The 24,790-nt window shown below is 34.7% G+C and overlaps 1 protein-coding gene across 10 annotated transcripts in view; it reads left to right on the plus strand.

Annotated features, from left to right (window-relative positions):
- Positions 1 to 24,790, plus strand: part of CAMK2D (calcium/calmodulin dependent protein kinase II delta) — a 174,693-nt gene that overhangs the window by 130,902 nt on the left and 19,001 nt on the right. For 4 of the 10 annotated variants that reach the window (XM_026084310.1, XM_026084308.1, XM_026084311.1 and 1 more), the window contains exons 11-15: positions 629 to 712; positions 1,594 to 1,636; positions 6,394 to 6,431; positions 16,480 to 16,528; positions 24,159 to 24,242. In XM_026084310.1, the coding sequence (XP_025940095.1) occupies positions 629 to 712; positions 1,594 to 1,636; positions 6,394 to 6,431; positions 16,480 to 16,528; positions 24,159 to 24,242 (298 nt within the window). The remainder of the gene's footprint in view (positions 1 to 628; positions 713 to 1,593; positions 1,637 to 6,393; positions 6,432 to 16,479; positions 16,529 to 24,158; positions 24,243 to 24,790) is intronic. The other 6 variants (XM_026084314.1, XM_026084313.1, XM_026084318.1 and 3 more) reach the window with 3 other exon arrangements.

Genomic DNA, 24,790 nt, shown 5'->3' on the forward strand with positions numbered 1-24,790 from the left:
GCTACCTGTCTATTATTGGATCCAGCACCACTTTCCAGTTCCCAGTACATGCTATAGTTTGACTTTGCAGGTAGTCTTGGCTGATACTTAGAAAGTCACAGGGAGATGTATAGCTAGTTCCCAACCCTTTATTCATTCCAATAGGCTGCATTATCTTGACTTTAAAACTGCAATGCAAATTAATTTGGCTTACAGGAAAAATGTAGATACAGCTGAGTGTTCTCTTAAATATTTCCTGCTGCTGTACTTCACCTAATATAACCAATGCTAAAAAAACCTTCTTTCTTGTTTTAAAGCATATTTTATGAAACCATAATTGAGTATATTACTTTGTGTGTATACTATGTAACCCAAATTCTAAGATTTTGGGTTTTTTTAAGTCCTTATTTATATGGAAAAATTAATTAATTTCAGGAGGACCTTACACATGGGAAGCACAAAGTATAAGTTCTTGATTTTGTTGCTTTGGAGATTTTCCAAAAATGTAGAATCCTGCATAAAGGGACAGTCACACTGGGTAGAAATTAAAGGCTTGGACCACATGGGTTATGATAAACATGTTTTACAGTGAATAAAATGCTAGATGTCGGGCTGGATACTTCAAAATAATTCTTTCTTTTTCTCTTAGCAACGTTCTACTGTTGCCTCTATGATGCACAGACAAGAGACAGTAGATTGCTTGAAGAAATTCAATGCAAGAAGAAAACTAAAGGTAAGAAAGAAAACTGCAAGGATGAGTAGATAGTTTTGGAGAGATAAAAGTGTAAGTTGGCTTCTGTTCGATCTGTAAAACAAATGGCCCTAAAGGAATTTCTTCTTGAATATTACTATCCTATGAACAATTTGATAAAAGATCTGCTTTTAATCATGGGGATCTTAAATTTTTAACAAAGGTGAACAAAGCATGGCATGTTGATGTAAGCTATCCTGCTAACTRTTATAAGCAATATGATGCTGGACTCAATATATCCTTTTGCAAATCTGATTGCATTTCTAGTCTATTATAAAGGAGTGTTTTAAGAAGGAAATTTTTAATGATTATTGCATTATTTTGTTGGATTGAGAATAATAACAATTATCTTCATTTATAAAAAGTAAAAATATTTAGTTGAAGAAAAAAAAACCTAAGGCTATTCTTGTAGAATATACCTTTATTTTATTCTGATCAGCCAAGACAGGATAATTTTACAAATGTGAACGTTTCTGATCAGCCCATTGCAAATACACTCCTCTTCCTGCCTCAAAATAAAAGATTCTAAGCACACAAATCAAGTCCATTTCATTTTCAGTTGTGTGTTTTGCAATTCAGCTGCTGATTGCTGTGCCTGTGAGTACCCAGGGTTTGTGCATTACATACTGACAGTTAGTAACTATTTGAGATTACCAAGTTGCTAAGAGGTGCATACTTAAGCTTAGATTACAGTTTATGCATTTACAGCATCATGTGTGACAGATAATGCACAGAAAATCCATTGTTTCAGGGTTAATTCAGCAATTCATGCAATTTAAGAGTGTGTTTTCCTTTGTGTTGTGTTTGCATTCAGAATTTTACACAAGTGTAATGCTAATTTGAGAAAATGTATTTGTACACAGGGGGCTATTTTGACAACTATGCTGGCTACCAGAAATTTCTCAGGTATGTTCATTGAGCTCCAGATTCATATGGCCGTGTTTTTTTGACGTTGATGATGAATAAGATCTAATTAGGATTTGTGTAATACGGAAGGACCTTTATTGCCGAGGAGCATGTAAATATGATACATCTAAGTTGTTTCTGTTGCAGAAACAAACAAGAAAATTAAACTATTTTGGCCAAATTGAATCTTTTCTAGCTGACTTCAGGTCAAGCAATGTTTCAGTGGAAAAGTATATTCCTTCTCTTTACTTTTTTTAGTGTTGTCTGTAGTATCTTGCTGAAAGACAGACAATATTTTCCTGGTTATTTTGATGGAGGAAATTGAAAATAATATATATAATTCCATATGTATAAGTGTGGTCAAACAAAATTTAAAAAAGTTATTTGTTTTTATCTAACTGAAATCTCATTCTGGAATTTGATTGCATCTTGTATTAAAAAAAGACATGTTGTTCATTCTTTATTACTTTGCTAAGCAGTAAGAAATATATTAAAATTGGTCCTTCTTCTCCCTCTCTTCTAATTCTAGTTTGATATAATGAGGTGTTTTCTGCTTATGAAATAATTTTCTAATGAGTGTACATGGAGATTTAGGTGTTTATACTAAATAAATTGTGATGGTTAAAGCCAAAATATGTTTGCTGTTAGTAGAGTTAGAATTGTCCTGAATAACAGTATGGCCAAAATCATGATGCTATGCTGAATTTTTCATTTGGCACTCAAGATTTTAAGTGAATAGTGAAAAACAACACCAAATTTAAAACTCTAATGTGCGATTCCTCCTACTCTGTGATGCAGCTGTTGGAGTGTAACTGAAATTAATTTACAAATAAAAACATAATAGTGCTTTGAGCATGTTTTGAATAATAATAAGCACTGAATCATTCAAAATAAGTTGAAGAATTATGAATGGAAGAACAGTTTGTTCTATTTGCATAGTATTTAAAATACACATCGTCTTTCTGTGTTAGGTTTCTACATTTAATATACACCTATAACACAGAAGACTACATTTCTGTAAATTACAYTGGGTTCATGCTCAATGAATTGCTAATAATTTTCGTTTCCTTTTAAAGGTGGTAATGCTGTAGGTTGCATATCTTGTAAAAATGAATTATTTTAAAATATCAAACAGATATGTCATTTCTCATCCTATTCATAACTGTCATGGTATGTATGTGTAAGGGTCAATTTCAACTTTCATGAAGGAAAAAAAGCCAAAGTCATTTTCAAACATTATTTTGGCATGAAAAGCAAACAGGTTTTTTTGGCTTTGTTTTGGATTTTTTTCACTTATTCTCTCTGTTTTATACCGTAATGACGCATAATGACATTTTACTTTTCAAGTTGTTTATTCATTATATTCGTTGCAACGCATGCTTTTGAAGGTCATTTGTCCATAACAATGTCGTTATAAAAGTGTTTTATTTTCCTTTTTCTTTCTTCCTTTTATGTGGAATATATATTTCTTGTGAGGTAAGACCCTCAGCACGTGAAAGGAACATCTTTTTTCTCTTCTGAATCAAAATTGCTGTTTGCCCTAAATCACTCTAATTTCTTCATGTTGTCACAAATGCCATTTCTTTTCAGTTTTCTTTCTGGCGTATTAGCACTGCGTAGGTTTTATTTATAGCTATTGCTTGTAGTTGCAAAAAATCTTTCATTGTGGGCTTAATTTAGAATATGCTAATAGCTTTGCTACTGCAAATTCTTTAAATGTTTGGTCTGTATGCAGTATCTTTGCTTAGAGAAAGATGCATTAACATATTCTTAAAAATACATTCCAAGCCAAAAACAACAGTGGCAAAAGCAGTTGAGTAAGAAATATGTCCTCTAACATAACATACTGCATAATAATCCATACTAGAAACATTTCAAAGGACATGCTGGCAATGCCATAAACATAGTACTGTAGTTACTGCTTTTGGTACCCTCATTTGACTTGTTCTTATTTATTTTTTTGCATATAACATGCAGTGTTTCTTAAGCTTTGAAAAAACTCAGAAATTGTATACAAAAGTTTAGTGAAAGGACCTAGTTAGTTATGAACAGCAGCCTATAAGAATTAATTTATGTTTTCCCATACTTTGAGCTCTAACAGTATAAAACAGACTTTGAAAGGAATGAACTCACGGGTTTTTTGGCCTTAGGTTTTAGAAGTAGTCCCCCCTCCTTTTCTTTCCATAAATTAATTTCAGAAGTTAATGGAGTTCCTGAACATTTGTATTGTTGTAAAGTCTAACGATTGCATCAGGTTCAAGGCCTCATTGCATCAGGTTCTGTAAGCACACATTACAACAGGAAGTATCCTATCTCAAAAACTTATATAAAATACTTTATTTTAAATGTTAATTTACATGTTTATCTTATATAAAAACATGTTATATTTCTGTTATATAATACAAATGTATTTTGGTTAATTTTAGCTGGAAATCACAGGCCTTGTCACATTTTTAATAGTAGTATTTGCTAATGTCCATAATTATTAAAATATATTTGGAGGAGTGATATACATTCATTAAATTACAAACATTAACCTGATCTCATTTTCCAGTTTTAATGTGAACAGCACAATAATGGACATTAGCTATTTCTGTACAGTTTCTGGGGTGATCTTACATTTTCTGCACTCCGAACAAAACTAAATGAGCACTTGATGCAGGTATAGTTGGTGAATAAGCCACAAATACAGAAATGAACTTCAAGTTTAAACCAGATAGTCATTAACTCAAGGGAAATATGAATTAAATTGTATCCCAAGAAACTCCCTCACTGGAACTGGCCTGATACAGTCCCTGACAGAAAAGTATTTCCTCCCTTTCCCCCCCTGTAATGTCAATACTATAATAATGCCTTAAAAAAAAAAAAAAAAAAAAACACCACACACACACGTTCCCTGCTGTATCAGATCATGTGCAGAATAAGGATACAGATCAGGAATGCTTCCATCTGTACAACATACAAAACTTTCCCCCTCTCAGCAGTACCCAGGGCCAAGCTCAGCCCACCCAGCCAACTGGTTTTACCCCTTCACTTGTGTGCTTAGTAATTGATCCCATATGTATTGAAGAGAAATGGTCACAAACACCTTCTCTTTATGTAAATAGAAGACGTAGAGCATATATGCACAAAGGCATGGCCACTGTAGCATGAAGTAGATTCAAAAGGCCTAACTTGACATGTTCCTCTGAAGCATTTAGCATTTCTTRTTTTTCCCTAACAATGCTAAATGGAGAAGGAAACAAGTGTTGGTAACCTGTCATCAGAAGCAGTACTAAATATTTTGTGTACTATTTTAAATAATGCTAAGTATTGTCAGTGCAAGGGGGGGAAGGCTGAAATGTATGATGTTGTCCTCCTTTCCCCTTCTCATTCCTCTCTCCAAAATCCTGAAATAGTTTGAACAACCTCAGGCTGGCAAGGCCCAATCATTTCATTTTTCTAAAAGAGAAAGAATACCTGTAAGGGTCAAGCTCCATGTCATGTCTCTCTCCCCTTGGTTACACCAGATTTTTAGCCCAAAACATTTCTCTATCAAAAAGGCTTCCCAATTCTAAGCAAAACTGTATATAGAACAGCACCTTCCTTTCAACCTAAAATACAATATATTTTCTAATAGGAAGATGGGTTCATAAACAACAAATAAAAACACCAGGCTCATTTTTATAGGTCATTATTCTTCTGGTCTTTGGCAGAGACTCAGCAAGCATTTACACTTGTGAATAGTTTATTTGAATTTGGTACGTCTCCCAGCATATATTTCTGCTGCAAATGTTCGCAAGTTCAGAGTTTTGGTTTGCTTGCTTGCACATTAGCCCTCCAAATTTAGTAATTTGGACTAGTTTGACCCAGTTTATATGGCAGGATTTAAGGCCTAATACACCTGTGAATCAAAATTGTGACAAATAAAATTTTTCCCATCAGATCAGATTGAAGTTATAGGCAAATTAAACACTTATTTTGAGGAAATTTGACTGATCAGGGTGCAACATGGTTCAGAAAGTCACAGGTTTTCTTCATTAGAAACTGAAGCACAGCTACCATTCTTAATTATTAGCCCCCCAAGAAGCACTCCTCCGAAACAAAACTTCACTAGCAGATTGTTCTTCCTTTTGTATTTGCAACGTCCTTGTCCTTTTCTGTGAGGTGACTGATACTGTCATCATGGGAAATCCCGAAAGAACCATTGCTCGAAAGTGTTCTTTTATAATGCAGTTCAGTTTTCATTAAATGGAATAGATAGTCATGTACCTCATTATACTTTTAAGGTACCTTACCTCCATCGATTAGATGTTGCTTACTTTTATGTCACTCTCAATAACTTCATTAAGATAACAGTGAGCTCTACAAATATCATATGAGAGTTCCTGCCATCAGAACAGTACTGCTTCATAGTCATATCAAACTATCCCTGTCAACAGTTGTAAACATATTTCAGTCAAGAAAATGAATGTATCCAAAGCTGCTTCTCTTACACATATCCTATTTCTGTTTCTTTTATGACACCCAGTAGTTCCTAACAACTAGGTTTCTCATTGTATAATTACCAACAGCTTTCATCAATAGAAGTATTACACTCTTCAGTATTTGTAGTTTCTTAAATACTATGAATATCTTGTTTCCTTTACTTAGAGCAACAAAGAGAGGAAATAAAAATTGAAAATGTATGCAGCTGGGGCGCAATGGGGGTTTGCTGCACAGCTGATTGACCTCAGTAGTAAGCAGCTGACACTGAAATTATTTCTTTCATTTTACAGCAGCCAAGAGTTTGCTGAAAAAGCCGGATGGAGTCAAGGTAGGTTAAATATATGCTTTAAAATATATTTTGTTATTCACTATCTGTAACTTCTGACAATTTTCAGAATTGCATATGGTTATTTCTTTTCTTTATAGAGTTTAAGTGCTTCTTAGTGCGTATTTGAAGTGATTAAAGCTAGGCAAAACTTAAAAAATGAAATAAAAGGAATAGTTGAAAAAAAGTATTTTAATAAGTGGAAAATAGAAAACTGCTGGACAAAGAATGCTTTGCTTGCTATTTCAGTGAAGGATGGTTGTATAATTAATGACTCAGTGTTATTAATTGGCTTATAAATATAAATCATGGTTTGGTGGTGGGCATGTTAGCTTTTTTAGGTACCAGTGCTTATCTGCAGCTCTGTTGCCTCCATGTTTCCCCTTGATTTTTCATTAGATTCCATGAAAGATCAAAGGTTTGTTGGTTGGTTTGGCTCCACATGAAGTGTATTCTGCCAGATGTCCTTGGTACATTTGGCAGAACCTGAGGGGTTTAATATGTCAACAAATAAGTTTGTCCTGACTAATAGACCTTGCTAAGAAGGGAACATTTTGGCAGCTTTCATACATAATTTAGATTTCCTATTCTCATGTCACCAGATCCTGCAGGAGGAGAGATGCTTCACAAATGAACATTCTGGATAAATACTTTGAAAAACAGCCAGAAAAAAAATCACTCAGCAGTGAAAAATATTTTATTTCTTTTCTTGGAGGACTCCTGAAGACTAAATAAGTGCCTCARGCTTTCATTACATGATTTGAAAGATTTTCTTCTGTGCTCTGTGCATTTTCTCAGGAGTTTGTCTTTGACCTGAATTTTAATTTTATATTTAATCTTAACTTTTTACTCTAACAGAACATTGTGTTCTTAAATACCAGATTCATAGCATATTTGTCCCTGCTCTCCCAAATATGCACAYCTTCCCTATCAAAATAATCTTGAGACTGACTTAAAATGAAGTGAGCACATTATGATTTCAGTGCTTCTCACTGACAAGTAATAGATATCTTAGTTGTGTGGAGAAGCACATCCTCTGTACTATTCTGTTATTTTTGTGGAAAACCCTTAACGTCTTTCATTGTGGAATATTTAAATTGTATGTACTCCAGCTGAATAGCTTTTTCTGTTTAAATATCATTCCTCCTACAGGTCTACAGTAGTATTTGTTATATCTTAATTTTGATTATAATATTGCAAACAATTGTTGCCAAAATTTTGCCTAAATTACACTTGTTGGGCTTTGATACTTTAGTTTACAGCACATTTTATATATCTGCTGTTTTCCTGTGTGGTTATGTGGAGCAAAGAGAGTGAATATACATCTGGGGAGGTCTATTTTCATCTTTTCTTTTATTGAGAAACTATATTTTTCATAGCATTTTTCTACCCCTTTCTACAGCTTAAGCTGTCTTAAAAAATACAACAAAAAACAGAAATATACTGTTCTCCATGCATTGCTACTTTAAATCCAACCAGTCACATTTTCTTCTTTTCCTTTCTCTCTGACTGGTCAATTCAGAAAAGGAAGTCCAGTTCGAGTGTTCAGATGATGGTGAGGATCTTTATCTGACAGATTTTTCCTCCTGTGAAACGTTCACACTTAGAAATCAAACAGTTGCATTTAGTTTTGTTAACATACTGTGAGAAGCTGCAAGACTTTAAAGTACAACCTTGTGAATTTTAAGCCTGCAGTTGCTATATGCCATCCGCAGTGGATTGTTCTGCAGTTCTTTCAAGCAAGTTTTTTATTTTTTTAAACTGGGGACATGTAAATACAAAAAAGTAGATGTAACATTGGCCAATGCAGCTGTCCTTAGTAAATAAAAATAGTAACAATATAGTAATCTTATAACAGCCTTTCATTAGTTTTAAAAATCTCTGTATATTAGAAGCTAATAATATTAATATAATAAAATGTAACACAAACTACATTGCTCTGCACAGTGAAATAGTATAGCTTTAATTGAGCAATTACAGGTCAGGATGCAATGCTAAATGCTCAGGAATCAAAAAACARCTCCCCAGCCTTTCCATACTACGCTTTCCTAGCTAACTTCCTTCACAGCTCAGGGGTTTGTCACAAGATGTCCCAACTGACTGTCAGTCTTGCTAACTTCTCTTCCTCCTTGACCTGCTCTATAGTTTTGCATTCATTTGGCCTCTGTGCCTCCATATGGCAACTCATTATGTTCCTGTTTATTATGGCTTTGAACCTGAATTTGGAGGTGTTCATGATGATCTGCTGTGATGTCCCAGTGAGCTTCTGTTGCTGCTGAAGGTAGAGAGAAGGCAAATGTTGGTCATTCACACCTTTCTCTGGGAAGCACAGCTCTAGTGCTAGTCAGATCTGAATAGGCATGTAGTTGCATAGGTAAATACTCTGTTCTTCTCTGGGTGAATGTAGAATTTCAGTGAAAGAGTATCAGTGGTAATAGTGTCCAAATGAGGGTCAGAGGACAGGTACAGTGGGGATATTTCTAGTATCCCAGACATGAAGTATGCTTTAATTCTTTTGTTACAAAAGTATTCTGTGATACAGGTTTTGTTTCTTAAAATATTTTTATAAGATATTGAAAAAAGACCATAAATGACTCTATAGTCGTGCCCAGCTGTTTGGTATGTTTGTGTGTGCCTGTCCTGTACTACTATCAAACCTATAAGAGTGGCTCTTGACAAGTAATGCTTTAGTATAAAGGCTTTTCTTCTTCACAACAAATAGATCACGACTTTAGTATAATTTAAATTTAGAACAGTTGTTTCACATGAAAATATTTTACTCCTTTTGGAATAATTTCCCTTTTCTGTTAAAAACACATGCAAAACAGACAAGTGTGTGTTCATATATCTTAACAAAAAATCTCATGTATATGTTATATGAGAAAGAGAGAAAGTGTACAGGCTTGTTGTTGTTTTCTCTCTAAGCTTCAAAGGGTTTTGCCAAGTTCTGCTTATACAGAAGAAATAACTTTGTTTTGAATTACATTATCTYTTTCTGCTTTTAGTAATGAATGCTGAATTCTTGATATGTTACTAATAAGTTTTGAATATATTTCCTGCAGTTTTCAGCAGTAGCTGTAATGGGTATTGTTTATTTTTATAGGACTTTCACCAAGGGAGTATGGACCCAAGCCTGCTCTCCTTACTCAGGCAAAATTGGAGTTAAAATTTGATTAACCTGTTTTCGTTATGTATTCAGCAACAAGCATTTTTTTGGCATATCACTTTATTTTTGGTGTTAAGCTACTACTGAATGGGACTGTATGAAATCTGGTGAAATCTTCATTTCCTTCCTCATGTTTTTGCTTTGTGTGTATTTGTGTCTTTTATTAGTTACTTTTTGTTGGTAGTGTCTTGATGACTAAGCTGTCACCAAAATATGAACTTTTAGTTATACAAGTTGATATGTGATTTTCTCTTGTGTTTGAAGATATAGTATACCATCAAGCAGTGTTTTATGTGTGCTCACTACTCCATAATTCTCCTGTAGAATTTCCATTTATTGAAGTGGTTGGGGTTTTTTGTAAGGTTTTTCCTGAGTAAGGACTTCAGGTTTTGCCAATCTCACAGTCCCATAAGTATCTAAGCAAGTTAGTTGTTATATAAAATACTTGCTAATATTTATGTCTGAAAAAGCTCCCTGTGAATGCCATTATGCGCCGAGGTATTCTTTCTCCCCCTATGTTGAGTTCAGAGAGCCTGCAACTTCTGGCTGAACTTGCACTTGGTGTACACAATTGTGAATAGATAAATGAAACTTACTTGGCAATAGCTAGTCTAAGTTGGAACATAAAGTAAACACTTGGAAGTCAGTAATCACTCATATTTTCTCTTAATGATGATTTCTGTAGAAAGGCCAGTGTTAGAAAAATACAGATGTCTCATCCTCCTGCTGCAGAGCACTATTAACTTTGATTCTAAATCAAACAAAAATATTTTTATCCTATGTGGGAGAATGGGTCCTATCATAAATATTGCTAAATAAGACTTAGTATGGAAATAATATTCTTCTGGCATTAACTAATTAGGCTGCAGTAGATTCCTGAAAGATAAGTTAAATGCTAGTTAAGGAAATTTTCACTCTGGAATTAATTAATGCAAACCCTATCTACATTTCCATAATCTAGGCATGTCCTAAGTAAGGCTTGAATTTAGCTGCAGGCTTCATTCCTCCAATCAATGGGTCAGCTGCCATACCTGTACCAAAGTAAAATAATAATGGAAAACTGCTGAGGATATTAAGTTCAGTGAATTTCCCCAGTGGTGCGAACTTCTGAAGGCTCAAATTTAGCAAAGCCTTAGCACTGACAAAACTTAAATGTTAGCCTGCACCTCTGAGAAGCTGAATACTTCACCTGAGACTACAGAATCTTTGAGAAGCTTAAATTAGAAGTCAGATGTTTCTTACACAGCTCAGTTTGGTCCACTGTTGTAGGACTTTCCCTTTCTTTACGCCTTTTCATATATATTACTGAGGACAGCATCATTTTCTAATTGGTTTTAAAAAGGCTTCTTTAAGAAGAAAAAATACCTCACAAGCTGGCTCAGAGGATTGCTAGACTTTGTTTCTTTAAATGGCGTAGTTAATTTTTACAAAAAATCAATTAATGAAAGAATTATGTATTTTTGTTCTTTTGCTTTGCCAGTTTAATGTTAACTACTGTGAATAGAAGGTTCAATATGATTTTTTTTGGATCAAAGTCTTTCCAAACTGTATATCTATATACAGCTTTGCATGCTGTTTTGGACTGCTCTTGTTAAAATCAGACGTGAACAAAATGTTTGTGAAAAACTTTTCTAATAGTTGTCAAAGACAAAATTGACATTTTAAACTGGTTTTACCTATACTTTAATATTGGTTCCTAGTATATGTAAAAAGTAGTTTGGTACCTGATATTTAATATTTTTCTACTTCTCGTACCACAATATTTATGAAAGTGAATTTTAAAAGTGGATTTAAAGAATCAGATACATTTAAAYTTATTGTTTTACATTTTTTTTGAGATAGATGTTTGTATAAATAAAAGGCCAGTCTAGTGAAGATATAATACTGTGGTGAGCTTAAGAACTAGCATGACTATCCACATGTAAAGTTAAGCAGATATGTAGTGGTTTGTGGATTAAGACTGCAGAAAYTGTAGTGTGGAACCTGATACTTTCAGGGTATGGTACCAAAATTGAAAGTCTGATACACAGTTACTGCAACATACTTGAGATTGGAAAAATCACAGCTGGCAGTTATTTTTGTCTAAAATAACACCAAAAAGCTAAAGGGGCACCAGTCTATTTCCAACATCAGTTATATTTTTGGAATTACATTCCAAGAAGTCGGTAGAACTATAGATTTCTAAAGAGCTATGAGGAATCAAATACTATTTATGCTGGTGATTGGTAATTAGAAATACAGTGTAACTGAGTGCAGTTATTTAATACTGTTGCGTGATTAGAAATTGCAATGGCAATTTAGGATTCTGTTTAAACCCATATTAATTTTATATTCTTCTCATATGTATTTAGCTGCTTTATAAGGGCTCTCCATTCCTTTAAGTGTCACAGCTGAAGTCATCTATACTTTATATAGAACTTCCTAGAGTGCATCTGAAAAACTGTAGCTAGCATGTTTGGAGGAGTTACAGCTAGCTATCAAAGCTATTGTTAGTATTCCTTTCAAGTTCATAAGTTCATCTTTCTGTGATTCTTTATTTCCATATCTATATCTATATATAGATATCTATATCTGTATATAGATGTTCTATACAGAGAGATATAGATACGGTGCCTACTGCAGATTCTAAGGCTTGTCTGTTTCTATTTTCTGCATACCTACAGATAAACAACAAAACCAACGTGGTAACCAGCCCCAAGGAAAATATTCCTACCCCGGCGCTGGTATACCTGGAATCTTCCTTCTCATGCTGTCTTGAAGTTTCTGACTGTTTTCTGTTTGTTCTTTCTCCTTTTTTGCTTTTTCATTTGTTTACTCGGTTTGCTTTCTAAAAACAGGTTTTGGGAAAACAAGTTTTTGTTTGAATTATGCTTTTCTTTTTTGTGAGGAAGTCCATTGTTAAGCAGTGTGTTTATTAACAGAAAATGTTACATGGACGCTGGATGCAGTAGAGTCATAGCGTTTGTATCTGTAGTTGAATTTTTTGCATGCAGTGCCAGAAAGTGAGTAGAATGCGCTTTATGTTGCTCTTAGCTGTTTGTGTGGTGATTGTTTCAATCTTTTTAACGCTAACTTTTTGCCCCCAAAAGCTCTATTATTTTCTTTGTTTTTGTTTTAATATAAGTATTGATATCAAGGGGAGCAAACAGGATTATTGCCAGGCAACCATAAAACAGACCTTATTCAGATTTTCATTCACTATTCTGTACAACTCAGCAGGACTTTGCAAGTCTTCACATACTGGGTTCAAGAGGCATCTAGTCCTAAAGTTTTTGCTGGTTTCTCTTACACTTAAATCTGTAGGAGACATTATCCACTAATAAGGTCTGCAAGGAACACATTGCTAATCAGAGGACTGTTCATGAATATTTATATCACAATCTTGCTTCTATTAGTAACTCCAATTTATTAGGTATACATGTGTCAGAGGGCTTACAAATATAAATGCTAGCACATAAGTACCTGAGTTTGTGAAGTGTTGCTTTCCATATGACTGAAGCTTTGAGAACATATACAAATGCGCAGTGGGAGAGATTTTTCCTCTTCGCTCTTTATGTGCAACTCACAGTGAAGCATACATTCCTAAGTAATTTCCAAGCACCAGTTTACAGGCTTTATATGAGAGTACATGGCAGGCAGTTCCCAGACATCACCATATACAATAGTCCATGCTGGAAGTATTCTGGCTGACTGCTATTTCAAGCATTACTTTTTTTTTTACTTTTTTTTTTTTTTTTAAGGGAAAGAGTTTTGGGGAAAATGCATTATAAAATGACACAAAGATCTCCCACTTATTCTGTGCTGCTCTGCCAGGGCAGCAATTGGTAATAATGTACCTATCTCTTCCTGAGTCCTTATTCAGTCCATCTGTATTTTTATTCCATCACTTTTGTCTTAATACTAATGCAAGCAATCATACTTTAAGGAAAGAGGTCGTTGTTCCTCACCTTAGCAGCTCAGACAAGAAAATGAGCAAAGCATTTAGTATGAGACCTTACGAAAAAAAGAGCTTCTTCAGGTCTCCAGAGCTTCAAAGCCCTGTGTATGTTGATCATGAATAAGGTCTTTGCATGCTGCTGAACTAAGAGAGATTATCTTTTTTTTACTGGCTTGCTTGACTTGAGGAAATCTTTATCAGAGATAACCAGTTTCATCTGCTGGCAACAGTTAACATTTGTTTTAGCTCTTGTCACTGTTCAGCATTAGTGAGCTGGCTCTTTTTGCACGCCCTCACACTAACAAGAATGTATTTACCAATGAGAATTGTTTTTCTCTTTATTTTGTTCTCGCTCAGGAGCCCCAAACTACAGTAATCCACAACCCTGATGGAAATAAGGTATTCAGAAAGAATTGACTCCATCTTGCTTTTCCAAACCACACATTTCATCCACTATTCTAAAGCAGAATAGGGCCATTCCAAGAATTTATCAAGGAAAATCTCATTCCTGTATTTGTCACCCCCTGGTGTTTCTTGAGCCTGTTCCATCTGCGTTTTGTTCCTGCTACGTGCATTCTGTGGTCGCTGAGCTTCTGAAACTCTTGGGGGAATCCGTAGCAGTTGACAGTGTTCCTTCAGTGCCCTCCGCAGCCAAGCTCGGGGGCTGTTGTTTGTTTCATGTTTCAGACAAAAATTTCTACATTCTAAATAAAACAAAAGAATGCTGTTTTCTGAGTGCGGTGAGATTATATCGAAGACTTTTATGTGGAGTTGTCACCTCAGATAAAGGCATACTTTCAGCTCATCCCATCTGCTGTTTCTCAGCATGCTTGTACACAATGCTGTGACATCTTTTACACAAGATTTTGGTTTTCTTCCATAACATCACTGAGCAGTTTCAAAAAAATTTAACATTTCAAGTGATAAGGAGCTCTTCTGATTTTTATACATTTTTCATGCTGTTTTCTTTTTTCCTGTGTATTGTGATGTTTGTGTTTGGCAGCTGATTCTTAAAAYATGTGTTTTGTTTTATTTTTTTCATGCATGGACTTGAAAAGGGCCAGGAAATACCATCATTTCCATATAACACATGTTCCTAGGTTTCCTGCAAAGAATTTCTCTTCAAAAAAAATTTTGCTGTTTGCAGTATTGGCTTTGAGAAAATTGTCATATCATTTAGCTAGTCTATTTACCTATGGTTATTGTACATGTAAAGGATTGAATCTGAGTGAAAAGATAACGCATGCAGACATTTCTCAGGCATGGAAGAAGTGCTGATCGTGTGTATTGTGCTTGTATATTCCATTCATTTATGTATCTTGCATTTGTAGAACACAGTTTTTATTTTCATCTTACTACTTTTTCAGCTCCCAAAGTTTACTTGCATAGGCAACAAACAGCCTGTGTTTGAATTCTAGTCTAATCTTTATCACTAAAGCTACTAAAGCCCCCCTGCAAAACCCAAATCAAATATTGGCATGACTACATCTACTTGACTTGATTATATAATCATTAGCAATTCAGATATTTAATGTCCCAAAAGGTCACAGTAGACAAGCAAACCACTCAGTGTGGAGCGTTGCTCCTAAATTTCCTTGTCTGAAAAACCGAGTGTTATACTATGGCAACTGGAGTAGATGCTTCAATATTACAGGCAACATCTGCCATGAGAGCTTGTGCATGGTGTTTACCATTTGTATGCGTGTGGAGTTTTTATTTACTCATAAGTACTCTGTCTAATATATATATAACTGATAGAGCATGATATATCTGTGTAGAGTGAAACATCTAACACCAGACAGTATAGGAGAAGCATGATGACTTGTTTCATTTGTGTGGATTGATTCATGTAGTCTTATTTATGGACGCACATACATTTTAGTTTTTAAGGTCTGAGTAATGCGTTAACTGTTTTGAACATTCGTTTGACTCAGTAAGGGGCACTGTCAAATTTATTTTTTATTATTCGATTATAAAAGCTTTCTAAGAACTGAAAACAATACCACTCCTATCTTCCTTCTCTCAGATAAAAATAACCCACATAATTCTTTTTGCTATTGAGCTGTGACTTAAAAAAAAAAAAATCAATGTTACTTTTCAAAAAGTGGACAAATAGAAAACCAAGCTTAAAAACTATCAGACTTTTTTAAAAATATGTGCCTGTTAGGTTTGACAGTGTCCGTTTTGAATTTATCCCTAGCATTTCTTCTTTCTGGTAACTCATGAAAGACTAAAATACAGTATCCTTGCCTTTTTAACAGTGTGGTGATTTAAATATAACTGTCTGACAGACAAGTCATTCCTCTGGATGGCTGGGTGTTTGAACATTACTTCTACAAAGATAATTAATCAAAGTTGACCTCATAAATTTATCAATTTTCTGTCTCCTTCAAATTTTTATCACAAAAACAGTATAAAAATAACATAAAAATCGTATCCAATTTTCTTAAGATCACTGGGAGCCTTTCTGTTTGTTTTAATATACATTGCATCAAGCCTTAAGAGGAAAAAAGAAAACCTGCAAATTGTAGCGTGCAGAAGTCTGCATATTTAAAAATTGGAATGGAATGACTTATTTTACACAGTTGGTTAATCACTAAGCTTAAAATGGCAAGCTCGTCTCCCTGGCTGACGTAATTCATATAACATTTCAGATGGACTTTGTACAGTTGGATGTTAAAGAAAAACAAATTTCCTTTACATTCCTGTGAAGTCAAAACATTAGACGGCAGGAAGTGTATTTATGTTCCCTTTTGAAATGAATGGGAATGTTTGACATCGGTTTCAGGTGGGAACGTCTCAATCTATGTGTGACCATTTGTTTGTGAATTACATCCCACTCTGCTTCAAGGCTTTGCATGATCTCTGTAACTAACTGTACTTTTCATAGGAACACAAATAAGACTTGGCATATTTTATATATTCTACTTATATTTACTTCTCAACAGGAATCAACAGAGAGTTCCAATACAACCATCGAAGATGAAGATGTGAAAGGTAGGATTTTTAAGCTTGAAATGTTTGGAAAAGCAATAACATAGATTATTTGAATTAATTACATTAGGTCATTAAAAAGAGAAACTTGTAACGAATCTTAAGGGAGAATGTTTTTTTTTTCCTTTTGTTAACTAAATGATTTTTACACACTGTATTACTTCTGACATTTTCAGAATTAACACTGAGTTTTCATTTAGTAAAATGCAGTTTGCCATGKTTTTTTTGGAATATAAAGTTACTGCTTGTTACTTAAAATATTAGTCCAGTAATAATAGAAGTAAATTAAGAATTTATAATTCAGTGCTTTCTAACTCTGATTTAATTCATGTACTTTTAGCATGTGTGGAGGGTTTTTTGTGTTTTTTTTTGAGGTCACCATTTTAATTTTTATTCTGTTCAGATGCCAGTGTTTCTTTGTGTTTCTCTTTTGTTCTGGCCATATAGTTATTTCAGCCTTCTTTTATTTTTCAAAAAACTAAAAACAATGATTTTTCTATAAAATCAGTTCTGTGACCTCACAGGTATTGTTTTTGTTTCCTCTTTTTCTCCAAATATTATACTGTGATGTTACTCATTGTAATAGTATTTTGTTTTAAAAACTGTATTGGGTTTGTGAATGATCGGTTCACAGAGAGATTTTTTTTTTTTTTAGCATCAAAGTACAATGTTATACATACAGTTGAAACACAAGCCAGAGATAATAGTAAAAAAAATTAGAGAATAGGAGAGAGGTGAAAATTCTCAGTTAACTGTTGTAGTATAAGGTATGCTTTATGTTGTAAATATAAAGTGCCCATAGGAGTCATTGTTACTGTGTGTGTTAACACAGCGTGTAGAGATTTGAACCTGCTGGAGATCTTTGGTTGCAAAAGAGAATGGGAATGTTTTAGAATTTAGAAGAGATTCAAATATAAGGTAGTTTGAATTGTATCCCCCAAAAAATCTAGTGTTTTGTTTCTAGTTGGTAGAACAGGCGCTATGCATGTTTGATTAAAAATTTCAGTATCGCCAGAATAATGAACTGGTAAGTGTCCTGTTTTAGGGCTCGCTGGTATTTGCTAATCAAACATTTCACAAAGAATACAAGATAGCCTGATTTCTTTAATGAGACACATCATTGTCTGAGCTGTAGTCCGGAAGTCCAGATGAGCATCATTAACCTGGCAATATTGTGTATGCTTCCTGTCCTGAGCAAATAATTTCTTTGGTTAATGAGGAAATAGCATGTTTGCACAGTCTCTAAAGGCAAACAGATTCCAATTCCACTCTCCTAACCTGTGCTATCAAATCTTTTCCAGGGTTCATATAGCATATTTGTTATTCTGCTGAGCTTATTTTTATATTTCAACTATTATCATTTTAGCAGAATCAATAACATAGAAGAGATTTAAAATATTCACATAATCTTGCATCTTGAAAAGATGCTAATTGACTATTCTGTTGCTGTAAATGTTGTGAACCAGAAGGTCAGGAATGGCAACGTGACTATAAAAGCTAATCCCAGCCCTATGYCCCGTAAGGGAAGAGCAAAATAAATACAAGATTCATGGCCCTTATGCAAAAATTCCTCTACTATCCAAATTTTAATTACTTATTTATGAGCTGATTTCCTCCTCTTTCTGATACGCTTTGAAAAATATTTTATTGAATGTATCCTTATTGTTCCCAAGTTATCTTCCACTAATGAGAATGAGGAAACTCATGGGGGCAGAGGAACGAATTTATATTTGGGACAAATTTAGCCGTTGAACTTTTTTTATATTACTGAGGGTTACTGCACAAATGTAAGACCAACAAACAAAGCTGCAAATATGCTTTGGAGAMATATCTAAGGCCATCCTTTCTGAGTAACAGTTTGTGTTCTGTAGGATATTTATAAGCTTTCATCCGCAAAGTAAAGAACTTGAATTTTTGAAGACGGAAATTCACTCACTGTGGTTTGGGTAGTTGTAACATACCATTCATTAAAAGGTGAATAAAATTAAAATTTACTTAGAATAATAAAGCAATGTAAAAAATCCACTATTTCTTGTAGGTTGATGATTCTTCATTAGCTGTTTTTAAGACTATACAGCTTTTAGATAGGGACTACATTTCTATTCTAATTGTGCAAAAACAGAATTAAGAGTTTGTAATTTCTGCATACTCCTGTATACAAATAGTTCGTATTAATAATACAGAAGACTTCAGAAGCTTAAAATCTTGTTCTTATCCAATGGGCTGTCAGCTTCATTGAATAGACTGATATTTAGTGGGAAAAATGGACTCAAAACGTGTGCATAAAAGTATTGCATACACTTTTTTATATGGACCAAAAAAGTTTGCATACACTTTCATTGTTTGGCTGACCAATAGCCAAGAGTGCAGTAGGATAGGAAGAGCAGCAATCTGTACAATTATTTTAGTAACCTGTACAGCAATAAATTTTTCTCACTGTTTACATTTTAGTTTCATTTAATACCTTACTGTTCTTTCACAGTGGAGAAGAGGCTTTTTCTTGTTCTAATCCTGCTAAGATAAGTTGACTACCACTAGTATGAGTTCCAAATGAAAGCTAAGAAATCCTGTGTTGTTGGGTAGTTTTTGTTTGTTTGTTTTTAAGAAAAGGTTCCAAAATGGTGCAGACTTCTTTAGAACAGAATATATGTTTCTTTTTGAAATTCACAGTAGATATAAAGGGAAGAATTCACTGGAGACACAATTTAACATGGATATATGCAATTCTATCGAATGATCAAAAATAAAAATTCTGACTTTCAGGATTTCACTTGTCAAATTCCTTTTACAATACTTGAATTTTTAAATTATTTTTGCTTCAGTGCCAGCAAAAAGAATGCCTACAGAGCAAATAGAAACTACAATAATTCATTAACTCTGATTTTGGCATAAGTCAAACATTTTCTTGGGGTGCTTTCATTGTATAAATAACGAAGGGCTATTTTTTAAATATATTTCTTGGCTACTTTCCTATTTTGTTTGCTCAATTTACTTGGAAAAAGTACATTATTCTGTTATTCGTTGTTGGCAAATCCAGGTTGATTGTTAGAAGGCTGATCAGTACCTTCAGAGTTGTCATGACCATTGAGAATACTGATACATCTTTTTATGGATTGATTGTATATATTTATATTGATTACACTTATTTTATTGACACAAAAAGTATTGTCGTAGTGGTGTCAGCAAACTGTTTGTAGTGGTGTTGCCTCTCTAGAAATGAATTAAGTGGCACTGAACATCACTAGTGTTGAAAATATAGCAGATACCATTTTCATTGGAAAAATTAGAGGCATACCAAAATATGCAATTTTGCATGCCTTTTTTCAAAGTACTTTGAGATTTGAAAATGCAGATTATTTGGCATCAGCTTTACCAGTATTTGACATCCTGGAGTCTGTTTTGATAAACCTCTTACTTTCTGAACTTTTATAGTCCTCCTGAGAAGTCCAGGAAAATTCTTGAAGCTTAACAAAAGTTTGGAGTTGCTCTGTGAAACCCTGGTCACATGGTAGCAGCTGTTGAAGGAGTTAGAGTGAAGCACTGTGTTGAAAATACAGACTTTATGTCATGCTTTATATAAGATTCATTGGGTATTTATCTCATGGCATCTTAGCTCAGGCTTGCACAGGAGATCAGAGCACACCTGTGGTATTCCCGTTTCTTGTTTCTGCTGCGACTCTTGGCACTGCTTTTGGAAATGCTGAGGAACTCGGCTGGTGTACAGGCTGGTGTACAGGCTAGTATCCGCAGTCTTTGCCCTGAAATAAATGGTGGAGAGAAGATTTTCTAGGTTTGTTCCCTCGTTGCCTGTCTCACACCATGCACTGCTAGTAACAATGCAGCTGTAAATTATGATTTCTAGTACTGTATGAGCTGGAGTTATCTCTAATTAAGTCATTGATGTAGCTCTTTGTTCTCAAAGTTTCAGTGAATCATTTCACCTCCACTTGAACAAATTCTTGGGTGCATTAACAGCCAATACCCTCTAACTTTAAATAACAGCCTCGTGATAACAGTTTGAGTTAATGGAAAGTAATGGCTTGGAGAACTATTACAAGTATCTGCAGCTGATGTAAAGGAAAATGCAGTATAATTTACCTTTATTCATAACACTTTATTTCCTCCTTCAAACCATTATATGTAGTTTTGCAACTAATCTCATTAAATGAATAATTTAATTATGGGGCCTCTGCACAATGATATAACACCATGTTGTAACTATGAAATTTTTATCTGTAACTTTTTGTTTGAAGCATAGCACACAAAATTATATCTCAGGAATACAATTATAAGAAAAACAACAATGCAAATGCTTTTCCTAATACTTTTATTTGATTCTGTAATCACGATTAAGAGCAGATTAAATGACCATTACCTACTTTATTCCTAAAACAGAGAAGAGGATCTTGTTTTAATCACAGGTCTGAGTGACAAGAGATATTCGTCATATTCTTCTTTCTGCTGAAGCTTAGTGACAGATGTAAAATGTTTAGTAGATGAAGTTTCTGCTGTTTGTAGGTTCCTGATCCTTTATTGCATAACGACACAAAGGGCAGAAGGTGAGTGAGCCAGACGGTGAGCTGCGCTGCAGTAGGAGTGTTACATTGTATATTTTTTGGAGACTGCATGAGGAGGAACTGAAAGATGTTACCATGCTTGCAGTAAAATAAGCAGAATACAATGTGCTGTTGTTCTTCGCCTGCCCTGGAAGGAAGGTGGGGAAACTTTCTCCCAGCTGTGAATGACAGTTGAACTGTAACATCTGGGATAATCATGGTAACCTCTTACACTGATGCAACTGTTCCAGCACTGGGTCCGTGGCCTAACACTTGGCACATACCATTGCCTTGTTCACCAAATGCTGGGTGCATGTTTTATTCCAATATATAGGGAGTTCATTTTCTGTTTATTTAGATACCAATATAATCTCCCTGCTATTAATTGCTTGCAAGCTTGCCTGTTTTTCACTTTTTAATATTCTTGTCATACTTCTAATCTTTCCACCTGAGGCTGCTTTTCAGAATGTTTTATTGTGAGTTAAAGYCAGCAGTACCCCAGGGGTCTATTTTCTAGAATGATTCAGGGAATAAGCAGTCCTGCAACTCTGACAGCTCTTACAGGCTCAAGCTTTACACTTTAGCAGGGCACTTCAGGAAAGATATTTTCCTTCTATACTAAACTTGGCTTCTGGGCATAGATTTTCTAGGATAAGGGTGAAAAAGCTGTTTCCCTTTTAAGGTTCAGGTGCTGGTTACAGCTGCAGATAATATACTGATTGGAATGAATGGGTCTCTGAGGTAGTAGAGAGAATATTCTCAGATTACCTACTATCTGTCTTTACACATGTGCTCAAGATGATACTTTGAGCTGTAGAAGAAATGTTCCCCAGCTGTCCCCCAGGTAAAAAAGGACCTTCAAAACCTTTTTTTTTCTCCACAGCATGGGGTATGATTCATCTGTTTGGAATATTCTGCATCCTATTGATATGTGGGTCACTCTTGTTTTGTTTCTGGCTTAGTTTAGGGGGGAAAAAGTCTGACCTTATGAAAAATCTTTGGATTTATCATGTATATGGGTCAAACTTAGTAACTGGTGATTTCTCTGAGGACATTTTCAGCAGTATTGTGACTCCGTAGGCTTTGTCACTTCTAGAATTGGAGAAGCATGTGATATCAAAGAGGTAGAGGCTTCCTCCTTCTTCCTGTAAAGATGGGAAATGGGGATGCCACTCTGTGAAAAATAAAATTAACACATGTTTTATGGAATTGCAGTGTGATCTGTACCTCACAGAGAATGGCTTTTCTTTATTAGGGTATGCAGTCTGTGAACTTCATTCCTCCTGCTGTTATTCTAATATTGTGCATGAACTGCACAAACAGGCATTAGGTTCCTTCCTTTCTACAGACTACCAGCCCACACACATTTAAAGCATTTAGCTGTGCATTAAGCGGTTTTCTGATTTTGACTTTTTAAAAGCAGCATTAAAGTTGTGTGGATAATGTGAATCTGTGTGTGATATATATCCAGAACAGTGATGTTTTTGTGTGTCTTCTGGGAGTGTTTGTGCATATGCATGTCTATATAAAGTATTATAAATGTTATGATTAATTAAGAAATGTAGCAGTTTAATTAAAAAAAACCCAGCCTTTAATCAGCTATCACAAATGTGTCTCTAGGAACAGATTCTTATGTCTTATGATCTATCAGGAAATGCATACATTATTCTCCTTTCATGTCAGGAGCTCACCTATATTTTATGTTTGAAGGCAGGTATATCTTTAATTTTGAAGATGGTGAGATCAAACTTAGTTTTCATTTATTACATCTCATGCAGAAGTTTCCTTTCAAAAAGATATTGAAAATCTTAGTATCTCTACCTTTGTCTTACTTTCATAGGTATGTATTTACATCTTTTAGAACTGGAACATTTTATTTTACTGAGAGCATTACTTGGCAAACAGTGGTGAGCTTTAAGGATTTAAGGAGTTAGCTAATTCAAGATTTTGAGTCTGAAATTATTTGAAGCTGTAGTTCAGGTCCCTTGCTCACAAGGTTTCTGACAGTAACCATTGAACAAGTGCTGTCTGCATGACAGTGATCACTCCTAAATAAAAGGGCAGGAGTGGAAAGAAAGAGCATACTRAAAAAATGGTCCACAGTAAATGCCATTTTTCAGGATTACTTGTGGGATTTCTCCTTCCTGTAGTAATGGATATAATGAGATTGGAACTCTGGCAGCATCTCTTTGGTGTAAGATTGATGTGTTTTTTCAGTAATGCTGTAGAATACCATCATTGTTTTTACCAGCAATATGCACAAACTTTTACAAAGCTGAGTTGTTGAATTTATTGTGGTCAGTAAATCTAGATCTCTCATGGTATTATTTTGCCCCTAGAGTTGAATTAATGAAAACAATACTAGGAGTGATGGTTCCCTGTGGGCAAAATGCTGAGCTACAGGACACTTACAGAGCAGATAAATTCTGGCTAATTTGTGCTGCTTAATATATTTCTAAGGTACACAGCTTTAAAATGTTAACCATTCAGGAGGCATTTATATTCCTATATTTTGCTAATTCATTTAATTTCACTACTGTTTTTTTTAAAAAACAGTATAAAAAACTAATTTAATCATTTTGAAATATATTTTCCTAAAGAAAAACCTTTAAAATCCCAAGAATGTTTTTTTCAAAATCCTACATATCTCAATACTGGATAGAGGAATGAACCTTGCACTGGCATCTGAACAGAGTCATTAATGGCTACCACCTTTACCACTTTTCTTTGACAGCCACAGGTCCTTCCAAAACTATATCATTAACGTTGTTTGTTTGTTCAAAGTTTTTATCAGCTCTTACTGTTTTTAATTAAATATCATTCTTTCTTTTGGCCTTCTCTTTTTCTTTCTTCATATCTGCTTGACCCTCATACAGCTCTCACAAGGGAGGGTGACATGGAGAGGTTATGTTCCACCCACCACTCCTCCTCTTCCATTGCTTCTTCATCTTACTGGTCACCATCCTTGCTGTGCCCCAGCGGCCGCTCCTGCTGCCGGTGTCTCCTGAGGATTCTGATCACCCTCTACCTCTTCATCTTTGTTTGTTCATATGTTGTGTTTCTTTCCATCAATTCAGCGGGCAAGTCCATGAAAAATGCAAACTCACAGAGTCATTCGCTTGAGTCTGAGCTCTCCCACTCCACTCCTTCCTCTGCACTGTGTAAGTTGAGAGACTCATCTGTTCAGATGATCTTTTCTGTCTCTCCCTTCCCTCCCCATCATGTGAGAGTAGCAAAAAAAAAAGGTAAATACTGTGATCTGTCTGGTCTAGAAGTGACCATTTCTTAGGGTTTAAAAAGTATGAGGCATTTTTTTTTTACCTATTATTTCTTTATCAGATTTTATTATTTGTAAAAATGTTTCTTCAGCTGCAAGAGCAGTATAAATAGGTATGTATTTCAGAAAGTTATCTTGCAGAGGTTATCTGTGGATTGGACTAGAACTCTTCAAGTCTTCCTTGGATCCTGGGTAGGGCCACCAGATTAATTACCTGTTATGCTTATGAATGTTATCAAGTTACTTTCTTTAGTGTCACCATTGATAAAGCAACCTTAAACCTGCTCTGACACGATATTAACGTGCAGTACTCATTCGTGACACCTGAAAACTTATGTACTGCTTAGGAAGAGATCTAGGATGATTAATGACAAGTTAACTGTAAAGGAGATATACAGGGTGAGGAGACTGTGTTTGAACAGTTTAAATTTG

This window comes from Apteryx rowi, unplaced genomic scaffold, assembly GCF_003343035.1.
Source record: "Apteryx rowi isolate R43461 unplaced genomic scaffold, aptRow1 scaffold_634, whole genome shotgun sequence".
Lineage (NCBI taxonomy): Eukaryota > Metazoa > Chordata > Aves > Apterygiformes > Apterygidae > Apteryx > Apteryx rowi.